This window comes from Aegilops tauschii, chromosome 5 (assembly GCF_002575655.3).
Source record: "Aegilops tauschii subsp. strangulata cultivar AL8/78 chromosome 5, Aet v6.0, whole genome shotgun sequence".
Lineage (NCBI taxonomy): Eukaryota > Viridiplantae > Streptophyta > Magnoliopsida > Poales > Poaceae > Aegilops > Aegilops tauschii.
In genome coordinates this window covers 549,835,673-549,851,507 of record NC_053039.3, presented here as the reverse complement: position 1 = coordinate 549,851,507, position 15,835 = coordinate 549,835,673, and the positions used below count along the sequence as shown (strand labels likewise).

At 50.2% G+C, this 15,835-nt stretch overlaps 2 protein-coding genes across 2 annotated transcripts; one reads left to right on the top strand and one right to left on the bottom strand.

Annotated features, from left to right (window-relative positions):
• Positions 1-1,243: 1,243 nt before the first annotated feature.
• LOC109751724 (uncharacterized) lies at positions 1,244-2,641 on the bottom strand. Its single transcript, XM_045228803.2, has 3 exons — positions 2,561-2,641; positions 2,314-2,460; positions 1,244-1,915 (listed from the first exon to the last, which is right to left on the bottom strand). Exons 1-3 carry the CDS (start codon positions 2,639-2,641, stop codon positions 1,244-1,246), a joined length of 900 nt encoding a protein of 299 aa, XP_045084738.1.
• A 4,358-nt stretch (positions 2,642-6,999) lies between these two features.
• On the top strand, positions 7,000-8,217 carry LOC109751725 (probable high-affinity nitrate transporter-activating protein 2.2). The gene is made up of 3 exons (XM_020310610.4): positions 7,000-7,729; positions 7,761-7,830; positions 7,880-8,217. The coding sequence occupies exons 1-3, from the start codon at positions 7,580-7,582 to the stop codon at positions 8,215-8,217; spliced, it is 558 nt and encodes a 185-aa protein (XP_020166199.1). The 5' UTR covers positions 7,000-7,579.
• Positions 8,218-15,835: the final 7,618 nt, after the last annotated feature.

Below are 15,835 nucleotides of genomic sequence, written 5' to 3'. Positions count from 1 at the left end.
AGGTACCTCTCCTACTATTAAAGTGACAGCACAAGATCTCAGATTTGGGAACGAAACTAGGGTTCACCATTTGGAGCACAGCAAAGGAGAAGAAGGAGAAATCTCAGCGTGGAAGCGCTGACTGGGGCCGGCGGTGGAGAGAGAGAGAGATGTCGTGGTCGTCCAGTGCCGGGTCCGCTCCCGGATTTCATCGAGCTGCAGGGAGGAGGGGGGAGGAGGCGCGCTCGCCGGTGCGCTACCGCGAGCTCCCAATGGCATACGAGCCTCCAGTGATGTGCCACTGCTCACCTCCGAGGAAGGCGCCAAGATGGATCTCCTGGAGCAGGCAGAACCCTGGTAGGAGGTACTATAGCTGCGTGGATGCTATGGTGAGTGTTGTTTTTATGCCTAATTTCCTTCCTTTTTCTTCTGTGCAATAGTATGTGAAATGATATATTTTGGAAATTTGTTTCTGCATCTTAATAGCACGGTGGCTGTGGATTTGTGCAATGGCATGATGATCCATTGCCCACATTCTGGAGTGAGCTCATTGGGGATCTACGTGATGAAGTATGGAGGCTTAAAGGTGCAACTGTTGCCAGAGAGGAAGATCAATTTCCAAGTGAAGATGATGGCACAAGGGAGGCCATGTTTCTGTCTCTGCAAACTCAACTCAGAGAAAAGAATGCAGAGATTGTAGGGATTAGGGCCAAATTTCACAATGTGTTGTTTCTTTTCACTATATTTGTGCTTGGGTTAGTTGCAGGCAAGATATTAAGTTAGTTAGTTGGTTTAGTTGCAGCCAATCTAAATGCAATGTCCTGTCTGGTTTAGTTGCTCTAGTTTAAGCCAAGTTGTAATGGATCAGTGAAGTTATCTTCTGATGCAATGAGATTTAGTCAGTCTTGTTCCTCTTTTATTTTGTATGACATGAGTGGTTTGCTGCAACATTGTCATAATGTATCATCATCAACATATCCTTCTACATAATCATCATATCCATACATAATAAGAAACTGGAGTTCAACTCATTATAGCCATACATAACCATTGTTCACAATACATAGAGGAGTTCAACTTCAAATGCATAGTTCATCCTTTTCTCACAAAAGGATGAATAGCATAACTACTACATACATACACAACCATAGTTCACCATTAGTACAAGCATACAATACACAACCTTAGTTCCTACATGCTAGGTCATTACACAACCATCATTCCCAAAAGGTCAGCAATGCCACTAATCTCATTTTCATCTTCTTCACTTCTCCAAGATGGCATGAATCCCCCTGAACTTCTCCTTCAACTTTTCATTCTGAAACTCTAACTGCCACTTCTCTTCAATATGCTTTTCTTTTCCCTTAAGCAGATCAGCAACCTCAAGCTTCAACTCTAGCTTCTCTTGGGTGAGCTTCTCCTGACACTTTGTTAGCTCTGAATTCTTCAGCTCCAAATTCATACTAGCTTCAGTAAGCACTTGCTTCTCTTTCATTTTGTTCAGCTTCAAGTTCTGAATGACTGTTGCTTGAGCTCTTGTCAGGTTGAGCAGCAGCTCATACTTGAGAGTAAGTTTCTGGGTCTCTTCATCTTTCTTTGCCATCTCACTTGCCATCTGTGCCTTCATATCATCAATCAGTTCTTTTCTTACCTCCTGCTGATATGTAATGGCAGACTGCAGATGTCTGAAATCCACCACCTTATCTTCCTGGAAGTTCATCAGCTCATGCACATCTTGGACTAGCTTGTCATAGTTGGCATCCAGCTTGTTCTTCTCTTCTGTCAGATGGTGGATAGTGAAAGAACTTTCAAGATTGTCATTCACCCTAACAGTTTTGGCATCTTCAACCATTGCCCATAGCTTCAACAATGCATTATGCATTGTTGGGGGCCACTGGTGATCAACCCATTCAACAAAGCCACAATTGCTACCTGCCTGCAAAAACAAGAACAACACCAACACAGTTCAATATGGCTCATGCTTGACCTAAATAAGCTACTCTAATGCCACTATGAACCAAAATGTTGACAGCAAGGAGAGTACTCCAACAAACAGAGTTCAATATGGCTCCAGCAAACAGAGTACTCCAGCAAACAGAAAAAAAAATCACTATGCCTAGGTTAGTTATCATTTTTAAGCTACTCTAGTACCACTATTAACCAAAATTACTATGCCATTGTACTCCAGCAAAATATACTCATGCTTGACCTAAATAAGCTACTCTAATGCCACTATGAACCAAAATGTTGACAGCAAGGAGAGTACTCCAGCAAACAGAGATCAATATGGCACTGACAAAGTAAGAAAAAAATCACTATGCCTACAATCCATACCGGCTGTGCACATGCTAAAAACCGCCTGCCTGTGTCTGTTCCTTCAAAGGCAACAAATCTCTCAGATGCCATGCCGTGCTTCTCACATGGAGACATCACATCCAGCTCAAGCCCCTTGTAATCTAGATCTTCAATGCTGAAAGGGACCTGCAGAAGCTCACACAAAGACAATGGGCAAATCAAAACCTACCAAAATCAACCAAATCAAGAAATCCCAAATCTGTAACCCTAAACTCACTGTACTGACCTCGTTGAGACCGTCTGTGGAGGAAGAATGCATGTACGGGAGGCTAGACTGGTCGTCGCTGCTTTCGTCCTCCAAAACCATGGCGTCGGCGGGGCGGTGCGGCGGCCGGCAGTCGGGACGCAGGCGGCGGCGACGGAGAAACGAGTGAGGGGAGGGGAATGGTGCGGCGGGGGCGAGCTGGTGCGACCGGACCGGGTTCGAGGCCAGCAGCGCACCGGCTCGTCCTAGTCAGCGCGCGGGCACGCGCCGATTGGCCAGCGTGGCACCTGACGGGTGGGCCCGAGCTGTCGGATCGAGCATCAATACGTATAAATACTCGTTTTAGCCTTATTTGAAAAAACTTTAAGCAATCGTGGTACTGACATGCAAAAATTAGCAATCGTGATATCAATCTGCATGTGATGCCCGAATTGTTATTTCTGTGCAATTAACTGCAGGTGGTGGGATGGGATCTGGGGAGGCTCGGGGTGCTCTGCTTGGAAAAGTCTCTCGATGGGAGTGGGCGCCTGTAGACAGCCGCGCGTCAGCGCTAGATACACGCGTCCACGCACCGCTACCACGTCTCCCTTCAACCTTATCTCTTCTTGGCGTCAGTGCTTGTGAGAATATATAGTCGAGTATGTATTGGACACGTAGTAATCCGTAGTCCAGTGCTTGTGCGTTGGTCGTTTTACAACCACAACGTCGCCTGTTGGAATCCCTCCTCTGCTTTTTTTTTTTGCGTAACTATATGCATATACACAACAGAAGTTAAAAAATAAAGCAAGCAGGTGGTCAAAACTAAGGGCTTGTTTGGGACTGCTCCGCTTCATCAAAATCAGTTTCGTTTCAATAAATTCACTTTGGAGCAGTTTCAAGCAGAAGTTGTAGTACTACCAAAGATAATGTTTGGCTTCCATCTAGCTCCAGCTTCAAAAATGGTAAATTTGATGGAAAGGATCTATTTAATTGGTTAAGGGCGGATAAACGAAGGGGTATCCACTTACTGGTGGCAGTGGTGGGTAATTTCCACCCAACTCTAGCTTCTAGAGTTTTTTGAAGCATCCCCTGAGGAGCTTCATAAAAAACTAGGAGCTATACCCCAGATTCTAGTTTTTTGCGGAGCAGCATATCGTGAAGCTACCCCTGTTTGGCTTGTGTTTTTCGGAGCAGAGTTGAATTTTAAAGAGCAGAGCAGTCTCAAACAGGCTTTAAGGGTTGAGTTGAGGATCGAGCCACTGCCCACTGCGCCATGTCTTTGTGAATATTTCAAGATCTGTAGCTATTTGACTTGTTCCGAATATTAGAATTCAAATTTTGTTTAAAATTTCCAATGGTATTTGGTTGGTATTTTGCAGTAACCATGGTAACCGTGTTTCCCGCCCAAATCAGTATTTTTCCGGGATTCGATAGCCAAAACCTTGTGGTGCTCACAGAACTCTCATTAAATCTAAATACACATCATTTTTTTTACCGTTGCAACCATGATCTATTTGCTACCATTGCATTGTATGTTTAATCAATCCTCTCAAATAATACCTCCATTCAGAATTAAAAGGCCGTGTGCCAATTCTCTGGAATCAAGGCATGGTGCAACTTTCAACAGAAATTTTTTCCCGTTGCAACGCACGGGCCTTTTTTCTAGTAATTCTTTAATGAGATAAAGCACATTACCTGTGCGACCCAGCCCTCCCTCTCTTTCATTTTTTAACTTTTCTTTTTTTCTTTTCCTTTATTTTTTTTATAAAAATGACTTCCGTGGGTATTTTTGGATGCCGAGTGAGTGTAATTGTATACACCCAAATACTTTAACATATGTGCAAATTTCAATGCGAAGTTGTGTGCAAGTTTAAATTATTTTAATTTCTTTTTTTAAAGGGTAATATCAATGTCACTAATTCATTGTTTCTTATTAAACTTCACTATTTTAATTTTGTTTTAGTTATTTTATTTTTATTTATTCTTCAAGGGTAATATCAATGCTACTAATTCATTCCTTCCTAGGATTTTTTTCTTCCAAAAAATCCATTATTATATGTTTATTCTTCCATATTTTTTAAAAACATAACTTTTGTGTATATTGTGTGCAAATTTTATTTTGAAGATTTTTTAAAATTTATTTCTTATTAAAGGGTAATACCAATGCCGCTAATTCACTATTTCTTGGAAAACCTCATTATTTTGATTTTGTTTTAGCTTTTATTTTAATTCGTTTATTCTTGAAGGGTAACACCAAAGCCGCTATTTCATTAGTTCTTAAAAAATTCATTATTTTAACTTAATTTAATTAATTTATTTTCAATGGTAAATGCCACTAATTCATTCCTTCTTAGAAAACTTCTTTTTTGTGAAAATCTCACTATTATATGATTATTCTAGCATTTATTACAAAAAAATGCAATTTATGTGTAAATTGCGTGCCAATTTTGTTTTTTTTTTCTTTCATCTTAACCAGTAATTCTTTCTTTCTTAGAAAGATTCATTGTTCTGATTTTATTTTAGTTTTATTTCATTTTGTTTCTTCTTAAAAGTAATGCCATAGCCACTAATTCATCGTTTGTTAAAAAACTTTACTATTTTGATTTCTTTTAGTTTTTGTCACTATTCAATCATTCTTATAGAACTTTCTTTTTGAAAATCTCACTACTATACCCTTGCAACCTTTGGTTAGGGCTAAGAGCCACGCGACCTATGCCTCGGGCCTCTTCGGCATGCTTTTGCAGTTTTTCTGTCAGCTCATCCATCAACAAATTCAACATGGAGAAACATGCATATGGAAATTCGTTGAGCTTTTTTTTCGAGGGATGAAATATGCAACAGCTAGTTGAACACCTTTTGCAAGCTAATTGCAGCTGTGAATAAACAAAAAGAAGGCTGAGGAGATAAGAGCAACTCCAATGGGGCGACCCATTACGTCCGCTTGCGTCCGTTTGGGTCGGCGCGGACAAAAGTGGCGGCCTAACGCGCCGACCCAAACCCAGATCACGTCTGCTTCGCGTCCGCGCCGACGCATTTGCGGCCCAAATTTGCGCCCCAAATGCGTCGGCACGGACAAGGAACGGACGCCACGCGCGCCTTTTCCGTGTCCGCCGCGTCCCCACCTGGCGGCCGTCCAACCACCAGCTGCCCACGCGGTCAGCTTAATTTATGACCACGGGCCCACGCGTTAGTGTCGGCGGTCGTCCTTTTTTAAGCCGACCATGCGGCGGGGCCGTCCTCATCCAAACTCGCCGTCCACACCTAGCAAGCCCTGCTCCCCCGTCGCCGGCAAACCCTAGCCACCACCACCACAACGAGATGGGGCTCTTCTCCGACGCCAGCAGCAGCAAGGCCAAGGGCAAGGCCCCCGCCATCCCTTTTCCCTTGGAGTTCCTCCCGCCTCCGTCGGCGCCGGCTCGCCGGCAGAGGCAGCGCGTGAACGTGCCAGTGCATCAGGCGAAGTGGCACTGGCAGCACCGCGTGCCTCTCCCGTACCCCGACGCCACCCTACCGCACGACTGGCATCTGGATCCGGAGAGGATCCCAGTGCCGGCGGCTCCGCAGACGGCTAGGGCGCACGTGGAGGAGGTGCGGCGCGGGCGGGCGCTGCTGACGCCAGAGCAGCGCCGCGAGGCCGCCTATGCCGCCGACTCGCCCAACTGGGCGAGGTGGTTCGCCTTCGAGCACGAGGAGGCGAGGCGACGGGGCGTGCACGAGGTCGACCGCAGCGTGCCGCCGCCGCCGCTCGTCGTCCGCGAGGAGGACCAGGCGGCCCTTGCGGCCGTCTACCACGAGAGCGAGGAGGACGAGCGGCGCAGGGCGGAGGCGGTGGAGGAAGAGGAGGCTCAGTACGAGGCGGCAATGGCGCAGGCCATGGCCATGGCCCTCTCCACGGCGGGCGACTGCATGCTGCCGCCGGTGGCCCCGTCGTCCCCTCCTCGACGTCGCGTCAAGCCCGAGCCGGAGCCCGAGCCGTCCCCCATCAAGCGCTACTCCTGGACGGGAGTAATGCGCGAGTGGTTCCGCGCGCCGCCGGTCTGGGTGGGGGCGACGCCGGCGCAAGAGGCGGCGTACCTCGAGCACTGGCGGCAGATCCGGGTGGCCGAGGAGCGCCGCGACGGCGAGTACCTCGAGATGCTCGAGCGCGACCTCGAGGAGGAGCATCGCGAGGCCGAGGAGGAGGCGCGCCAGGCCGCGGCTTCACAAGTGGCCGCACAGCCCCCCGCGCCGGCACTGCCCGCGCCAGCATTGCCCGCGCCCGACATGAACGCGCTCTGGAACACGGCGTTCCCCTGGGCCGGTCCGGTACCGACGCTCATCGACCTCACGGACCCCGAGGACGACGACGACGACGCCTAGGGCAGCGCGCCGCCTCGTAGTTTAGGTTGTTTTTATTTTTCTTAAATGCAAATGTGAACGCGTGGACTCTCGCCGGCTGACGGGGGATTTAAAAAACTCAGTGAATTAACTTGGGTCACAGGTATGATTTTGGTTGCATCATTTGGTGTAACTGGTTATTCTTTGCCTTGGGATTAAATTGAATATTGGGCAGTCAAAATTGTGACAGGTGTATGTGGCCGGCTTTAATTTTTAATTAATGTTTTTTAAATATGCATGCTTTTTTTTCTAGCGCCGTCAAAATGGGTCGGGCCAGCGTTAGGCGCACGCGCCGACCCAAACGTGAAAGCGGACGTCTATGTCCGCCTGGCCGACTCAAACGGACAAAAAAGACAAAATCGCCGTCCGTTTGGGTCGGCCGTTGGAGTTGCTAACTGGGCAAATTCGTCGTGCATGCTTGATCAATGGTCGCGTCATGTGAGCTCAGCTGAAATGCTCCCCCTCGTAGTCGGCGGCCACTCAGGACGCCTTTGCCCCGGCTCCTCGACCCCAAGAAGGATGGCAGCTTCAGCTCATGGTCAACGCTCTGGACGTACGTACATATAGTACATGTTAAACCCATCCGTACTCCTCCATCTCTCCCAGTCCCAGCCCCGTCCATCAAACCGCCGCTACCTTCTCTGACCCACGCCAGCTGCGAGTTGGAGCCTAGTTTCGACGGCGATGGCACGGTCAGAGCTGGTCATGGCGTTGCTGGTGGTGGTCCTCGCCGCCGTCTGCTGCGCGTCGGCGGGCGCCGTGGCGTACCTCTCCAAGCTGCCTGTGACCCTCGACGTCACCGCATCCCCCAGTCCCGGCCAAGGTGCCACCATCGTATATGCTTTTTTGTTTTTTGATTCGAAAGATCTCGTACGTATATGCATTGTTTTTGACCCGGATGAAAAAATATTCGAATTCAAAATCAAATCAAAATTTTCGTTTGATAACCGTTCAGTATTTGTCGGTTACCACGGTAACCGGTGAATGCGCCGTTGAGCCAGAGGGAGCACGAGTCGCGCAAGACCCACGAAAACCTCGACAAGGACAAGACCTGCCAGTACAAGGTCACCGAGCAGCCCTACACCGGCGCCGGCGGCAAGGTCGAGTACCGCGTCGCCCTCGACATCCCCACCGCCACCTACTACGTGCGCGCCTACGCGCTCGACGCCTCCGGCACGCAGGTCGCCTACGGCCAGACACTGCGCACCGCTACCTTCAACATCGTCAGTATCAGAGGCATCAACACCTCCATCAAGGTCGCCTCCGGCGTTTTCTCCACCTTCTCTGCCGTCTCCCTCGTCTTCTTCTTCTTCATTCTCTAAACTCGGAAGTCGGAACCATGGTAAGTTGTCTGTCCGTGCGCGACTTCTCCTTGTCCTTTGCAACGTTTGAACTAAAACTACGTCATGTATTTCCGAACGGAGAGAGTACGCACTAGTGTACATTTTTTTCGATAAAGGCACTAGTGTTGGTGTTCCTTTCGGGGACTCTGGTGATTGTTGATGTTGTACCATCGACGGATGCTACCTCCATTCTGCTTTATGGTTTGTAAGGCCAGCGCGTATGGTCTATAACTCTATATCAACAATTCATAACCAACGTAGCAAGAGTTGTACACAAAAAATATATCTGGCTACAACTCTGAAATCTATGGTAAAAATCAGGGGAAAATATTCTCACTTAAACATGCATGTGGCAATCAGAATGTCATATACTAATTTACAACTAAGTTTATTTTCTATTCTCGAGGTGTAGAATGAGTTTGGATTTAAATTGCAATCATTGCCTTTTTTAAAGACCGAAGGCCATATGTTAAATAAAATTAGCCCTTGCAAGAATAAAAAAAATGCAGACAATTCTTTAAAGAAACCAGCATTGTCTTCCTTCTGCAACCAACAGTGGTGTGTCGTGAGCAAAGCTCATTCCTGCCTCTAGACCTTCATCTTGTTGTAAACCAGGAGCTTACAAAAGCAGCGGCTGAGAAGTCACTGGTGTACAACAAAAGACGCTGACGACCCCAAACTAGATAGGCCGACGTGTCGGAGAAGCCGACACCGAGGGGGCCAGAAAATGATCCCAACCCTGACTAGACAAACGAGGGGACACAAACCTCAGGAGTTCCCTAACGGAGCCGCATCTGACTGCTTCATCAGATGAAGAAGGAACTAGAGAAGAAAACATGTTGCAACATCATCCCTTCAGCAGGATGATGCCGCCGTGAACAAGTGCTAATCACGCCAGATCGAGTGACTGGCGATCAACACCATCCTCTGATTCGTTGTCGCCAGTCCAAGGAAGGACATCGACATTGGTAAATCCCAAGAACCATTATTTTCATTGTCACCGCTGCCCACACTTTACCTATGATGACAAAATGGAAGACCTGAACTTTAGTCTCATTCAGTTATGGGATTACTTTCACACTGTATTAGCTCACAGGTTGAGGTTACATATAAAGGGGAGAACCCCAACGGGCTCCCTGGAGGTTAGGCACGACCTGCCTAGGCGTGCGGGACTAGTGCAGCTAGATCCTACAGAATAGGGAGGAGAGGATTACAACGAGTCCATGTCATACATTGTTTATTACAACAGAAAGATATACAAGTATATAACACGCTAACACCCCCCGCAGCCGGAACTCCTTCTGGAAGGATGTTGAGGCTGAAACGAAAATCTTGAAACACGACAGTGGGGAGGCCTTTGGTGAAGACATCAGCAAACTGTGAGCTCGATGGGACATGAAGAACGCGCGCTTCGCCAAGAGCCACTCGATCACGAACGAAGTGCAAATCAATCTCCACGTGCTTTGTCCGTTGGTGCTGCACAGGGTTCGAGGACATGTAGGTGGCGCTGATATTGTCACAATAAACCATGGTGGCACGAGCGGGCGGGCGATGCAGCTCAAAGAGTAGCTGGCGCAACCAACATGACTCTGCGACACAATTGGCAACAGCGCGATACTCGGCCTCGGCGCTGGAGCGAGAAACAGTGGGCTGACGCTTGGATGACCAAGAAACAAGGTTCGATCCAAGGAAGATACAGAAGCCCGAGGTGGACTTGCGAGTATCGGGGCAACCGGCCCAGTCAGCATCGGAGTATGCGACGAGATCATGAGTGGGTGAGTTGTAAAACCGAAGCCCATAGTGGGATGTGCCCTTGAGATACCGCAAGGTGCGTTTGATGAGATTGAGGTGTGAGGAACGGGGGTCATGCATAAACAAGCAGACTTGTTGAACAGCATAGGACACATCTGGCCTCGTCAGCGTGACATATTGGAGGGCCCCAGCGAGGCTGCGATATAGAGTCGGGTCGGAAACAGGAGGACCATCAGTGGCGGACAATTTTGCTTTGGTGTCAATGGGTGTGGCGATGGTGTTGCAGTTGAGCATGTGTGCACGCTCTAATATCTCTAGGATGTATTGCTGCTGGGACAAGAAGAGACCGGTGGAGGAACGGGTGACATTGATCCCAAGAAAATGGTGGAGATCCCCTAAGTCTGTCATGGCAAATTCGGACTTGAGGGAGGAGATGACAGAGTGGAGGGTAGTGGTGGTGTTGGCCGTGAGGATAATGTCATCGACATATAGAAGAAGGTAGGCCACATGAGGACCACGATGATAAATAAAGAGGGATGAGTCACATTTGGAGGCAATAAAACCTAGAGATAGGAGAAAAGACTTGAACCGAAGAAACCAAGTCCTAGGAGCTTGTTTGAGGCCATAAAGCGATTTCTTAAGGAGGCACACATGATTGGGGTGGGTGGCATCGAGGAAACCCGCCGGTTGTGCACAATAGACTGTCTCACCAAGGTTGCCATGAAGGAACGCATTTTTAACATCAAGTTGGTGGATGGGCCAAGAATTGGAGGTGGCAATGCTGAGCACAACACGGATGGTGGCCGGTTTGACAACCGGGCTAAATGTTTCTGTGTAGTCAACACCCTCACGTTGTGTGAACCCACGGACCACCCAACGGGCCTTGTAGCGGGCCAACGTGCCATCCGGATGGAACTTGTGGCGATAGATCCACTTCCCGGTCACCACATTAACACCTGCAGGCCTAGGTACCAAACTCCACGTCTCATTCTTTAACAAGGCATTGTATTCATCAAGCATAGCAGCATACCAATGGGGGTCCTTAATGGCAGACCGGTAAGAGGAGGGTATGGGAGAAATAGTAGGGGTAGAAGTAGAGACAGAAAATAAACGTTTGGGTTGAGCAAAACCAGATTTTGCACGTGTTGTCATTTTATGTGAATTCTGTGGGGGGAAATAGGTACAGCGCGGGGTGGAACACGAGGTGGAACAGGAGTGGAGGGCGCGGAAGTGGAGGTAGATTGCGTGGGGAAGGTGGGAGAGGAGACAGATGCGTCAGGGGTGGAGTTTGAGGCAGATTCGGTGGGGCTGGACGCGACAGAGCCAGCGGACGCGGGTGGGGACCGTGGGAAGGGAGCGTCGTGGTTGGTGGGTGGGGAGAGGGACCCGGGATGAGGAGAGGGAGCGGGCCCGCTGGACGCGTGGGAGGGGGTGGGAGGCTGCGCGGCGGGTGCGGGATCCGATAGCGATCCGCTGGGTCCGGGGGCGGGCGATGGACGAGGTGGGGCGCAGATCCCGGAGCGGATCACGCCAGGGGGCGGGTCAGACGCGGGATCGGCTGTGGGAGACGTCCGTGTGGCCGGTGGGATGGGTGGTTCGTAGGGAAAAACAGTTTCGTCAAATGTAACATGACGAGAGACAATAACTTTGCGTGAAGTGAGATCGAAACAACGATATCCTTTGTGTTCAAGAGGATAGCCGATGAAGACACATCTAGTGGAGCGAGGGGCAAGTTTGTGGGGACTTGTGGCATATAAGTTGGGAAAACACAAGCAACCAAAGACGCGGAGATGATCGTAGCGAGGGTGATGACCGGTGAGAAGAAAGTGAGGTGTGAGGGAGCGGATGGCCGTGGAGGGACGCCGGTTGAGCAGATGCGTAGCGGTGTGAAGGGCTTCGACCCAAAATTGGGGAGGAAGCTTGGCTTGGACAAGGAGGGTGCGAACTATGTCGTTGGTTGTGCGTAGCAGGCGTTCGGCCTTCCCGTTTTGGGGTGAGGTGTGGGGGCAAGAAATGTGAAACGAAATCCCATGATGAGAGAAAAAGGAACGAAGGGCTGTATTGATGAACTCCCCCCGTTGTCATATTGCATACATTTGATAAGAACATGAAATTGAGTGAGAATGTATTGAAAGAAGCGTAGGAGGGTAGGGGAGGTGTCAGATTTTGCACGAAGGGGAAAGGTCCAGGAGTAATGCGTGTAATGATCCAAAACAACAAGATAATATGCGAAACCCGAGAAGCTTGTGACCGGGGATGTCCAAAGATCACAATGCACTAATTGAAATGGAGCAGTGGTTACATTATTTGAGGAAGCGAAGGCCAAACGAGGTTGGCGCCCTAAGTGGCATGCCTCACAAAAGGAGGGAGCAGAGTTATTACAATCGGGAAGAAAATTGCTAATAGTGCTGGCTAACGAAGATTTGCCCGGATGCCCGAGCCGCCGGTGCCAAAGATCGCTTGTGGTGATGGAGAAGGCGCGACCGCCGGTAGATTTATTGCCGAAGAAGGGGTAGAGGTCGCCGGAGCTACTGGACGTCATGAGTACCGTCTGAGTGCGAAGATCCTTCACATAAAAGCCATAGGGAGTAAAGGTTACAGAGACATTGTTATCAATAGTGAATTGGCGGACAGATATGAGATTAGGAACAATGGAAGGAGATGCCAGAACATTATACAGGGAAAATTTGGTGGGGGAAAGGGAAACAGAACCGGTGGCCACAATTGGTAGGTGCTGCCCATTGCCAACTATTATGCTGGAAAAATCATGCTTTGGAAGAGACAGAGACGAGAGGATACCTTGGTTGCCCGTTACGTGAGATGAGGCGCCGGTGTCCATGTACCACTCGTTGGAGGGGAAGCCCGACTGGTTGGCGGCGTGATTGAAGAGGGCGGCATGATCCCAGGAGGGCGCGGGCGGATGGAACTGCAGCTGCCCGGCCGGCGCGGAGTATGGCGGCGAAGGCCCAGAGAGCATGACCGGATAGGCCTGCGAGTGGACACCCGGACGAGGACCGAGCACGCCTGCGGCGTTGGGTGCAGACCAGCCGGGGCGGGGAGACAGCAGCGCCATGCCGTACGGGGCGAAGTAGCCCGTGAATGGGGCGGTGGGCGCCGATGGAGCGCCGCGACCAGACGATTCACCACGCCCGCGGCCACGGCCACGGCCGCGCTCACCGTTGGAGCCACCGCGGGAGCCGCCGCCACGCCCGTGGGCGCCGTCAGGACCGGCGCGATCGCCAGAAGAAGGGCGCGAGCCGCCGCGGTCATCGGAGCCACCGAAACCGCCAGAGCCACCGGGACCACCGTCGCCACCTGATCCGCCGGAGCCGCCATGGGGGATGGAGAGAGCGGCGGCGCCGTCGGTGGCCGTGCGCAGGGAGAGGTGGTACTCTGCCAGCTCGAGGCGCGAGCGAACGACGCCGAAGGGCGGGAGCGAGTTGGTGTCGCCCAGCACGATGCGGATCGTCTCGAAGCGAGGGGCGAGGCCGTGAAGAAGCTGCATGGTGAGGTCGTTGTCGCTGACGGCGGCGCCCACGTCCGCCAGGCCGTCCGCCAGGGCCTTGAGGCGGCGGGCATACTCGACGATGGGGAGATCACCTTGCTGTAGGTTCCGGTACCGGCGAGTGAGGTGGAGGATCTGGGCGCCCTGGTTGGCCAGAAAATAGTCGGCGATGCGCTGCCAGGCGGTGTAGGCGTCAAGAACACCGCCGGAGATGAGCTCCAGAAGAGGATCGGCCAGTGTGAAGGGCATCCACAGGACGAGGCGTTGGTCGACCGCGAGCCAGTCGGCATCGGCGGTACATGGAGGAGGGCGGTCGACGTGATCCTGGACGCGGTACCGAAGGAGGACCATGCGGAAGAAGGTGCGCCACTTGGAAAAGTTGTTTTCGGCTGGATCCAACTTGGACTTGATGTAGTTGGAGATGTGGTCATGGTGGATGTTGAGGGGGGACCGGCCGGAGGAGGGAGCGATGGCGGTGGAGGGGGCAGCGGTGGTGGAGAGAGCAGCGGTGGTGGCAGAGAAAGTAGCCGGAGCAGTGGGGGAGGTCCCAGAGGAGATGGCAGCTGAGGAGGTGGGGCTGGTCGCCGGAGAGGTGGGGGAGCCGAAGATATCTTCGAAGGCCATGGCTAGCGACTGATACCAAGTTATGGGATTACTTTCACACTGTATTAGCTCACATGTTGAGGTTACATATAAAGGGGAGAACCCCAACAGGCTCCCTGGAGGTTAGGCACGACCTGCCTAGGCGTGCGGGACTAGTGCAGCTAGATCCTACAGAATAGGGAGGAGAGGATTACAACGAGTCCATGTCATACAGTGTTTGTTACAACAGAAAGATATACAAGTATACAACACGCTAACACATTCCGCTCAGCCACCCAACCTTGCCCTCCTTCGAAGCTCACATGTCCGGTGGCACCGTGTGCCTCCTTTTGCAGTGGGCGTGGCTCCCCTTCCCGTAGTCGCGGTTTCAGCCTATACATGACTTCCTCTTCTCCGACTCGTGCTCCGATGGCTTGGGACTGCTCAGACTCTGGCCAGGGCGAAATCCCTGCATCCTATGCTGGCAGCGCGTGACATTCCTGGGTGTCGTTCCCTTCTTGGAGGCACCGCCATGGCCGTTATTTGTGCCCTCTTCGAGCATCAGGGGAAACCCTAGGTTCCGGTTATCCGGGTCAGACGACAACGGCATCTCGGTGTCGTTCTCCTTCGTGAAGGCGTCGTCTTGTTTGCTCGCGATGTCCTCGATTCTAGTTTTGGAGATGTTGGTTGTCTAGTTGTTGGTCTGGGCTGCTTCTCAAGGCAGCGAGTGTAGCATTGTTTTCCTTTGTTTGGGTCGTGTTTTCCATGTCTTGTTGCTTTGGGCACCATGTTCACGCCCTTGCGTCCGTGACATGTGTTGTACCACTTTTTGTACTCTCTCTAACTTGTTCTATCAATGAAATGATACACAAGCTTTGCGTATTCGCGAAAACAAACTCGAATACCCTACGAGACAAAATCGTGGGGCTTAGATCCGTGTTTCCCCTATCCTCCCGCCACCACGGGTGGCGGAGAACAAGGGACCCCATGGGTCAAGGGGTGCTAATCAAAGCCTTCTATCGCCTTCTCTCTAGCAAACCCTAGGGAAATGTTTCATTAAAGGGAAACATAGTTGTGTAAAATGTGTCTTGTGATGATAAAAAAACTTCTAAAATGGTTTTTGGTATCTATGTTTGATTTTCTTGGAAAACAGCGAGTGGTTTTGACTTTCCATGACATGAAAAGAATCTGCTGGGGACACAAGGTTGTAAATTTTAATTCTAGTGTTCTTTGTACTACCTTGACAGGTGATGAATAGATCGAAAAATTTCTGACAGAAAAAAAGGTTCGTGTTGGATGCTGGGCGGACATAGAGTATAAACATATGGCCACAAGAGAACAATGCTTAATCTTAAAGCAACCTTAGTTGAACCGAGTGGTTAGCGAATCACGATAAAGAACTTTTGGGACGAAAGATTTCAAAAATAGGGAAATATGAAAATGCGAGACTGAAACTACACGGCAAATTAAAATACCGATGCTTCTATTCCTGCAAAACTTGGAGAAAATATCCTACAAGGTTTCTTACCACACTAGTGGAATAGGCGCGCTGTGCTCGGCTAGAAATTTGGACAGTAGTTTTTTTTTTAAACGGGGGCAAAAGATTTCCCTCATCTCATTAATTAAGAAGAGTTTTGAATTACATGACCGACCGCCCGTAGACGGCCCCAAACCGATAAGCCTACTCTCGCGGCATAAGAGAACTCAAATGTTTGGCCCCTGCCAAACCCTCAAGTCTGACCTTCGCCTTGATTCTAG

Coding starts and splice junctions, on each gene's coding strand:
- LOC109751724 (XM_045228803.2), bottom strand. CDS start 2,641: ATGGTTTTGGAGGACGAAAGCAGCGACGACCAGTCTAGCCTCCCGTAC. Junction 2,461..2,560: donor CCACAGACGGTCTCAACGAG/GTCAGTACAGTG, acceptor GAGCTTCTGCAG/GTCCCTTTCAGCATTGAAGA. Junction 1,916..2,313: donor TTTTAGCATGTGCACAGCCG/GTATGGATTGTA, acceptor TTGTTTTTGCAG/GCAGGTAGCAATTGTGGCTT.
- LOC109751725 (XM_020310610.4), top strand. CDS start 7,580: ATGGCACGGTCAGAGCTGGTCATGGCGTTGCTGGTGGTGGTCCTCGCC. Junction 7,730..7,760: donor CCGGCCAAGGTGCCACCATC/GTATATGCTTTT, acceptor TTGATTCGAAAG/ATCTCGTACGTATATGCATT. Junction 7,831..7,879: donor TTCAAAATCAAATCAAAATT/TTCGTTTGATAA, acceptor GGTAACCGGTGA/ATGCGCCGTTGAGCCAGAGG.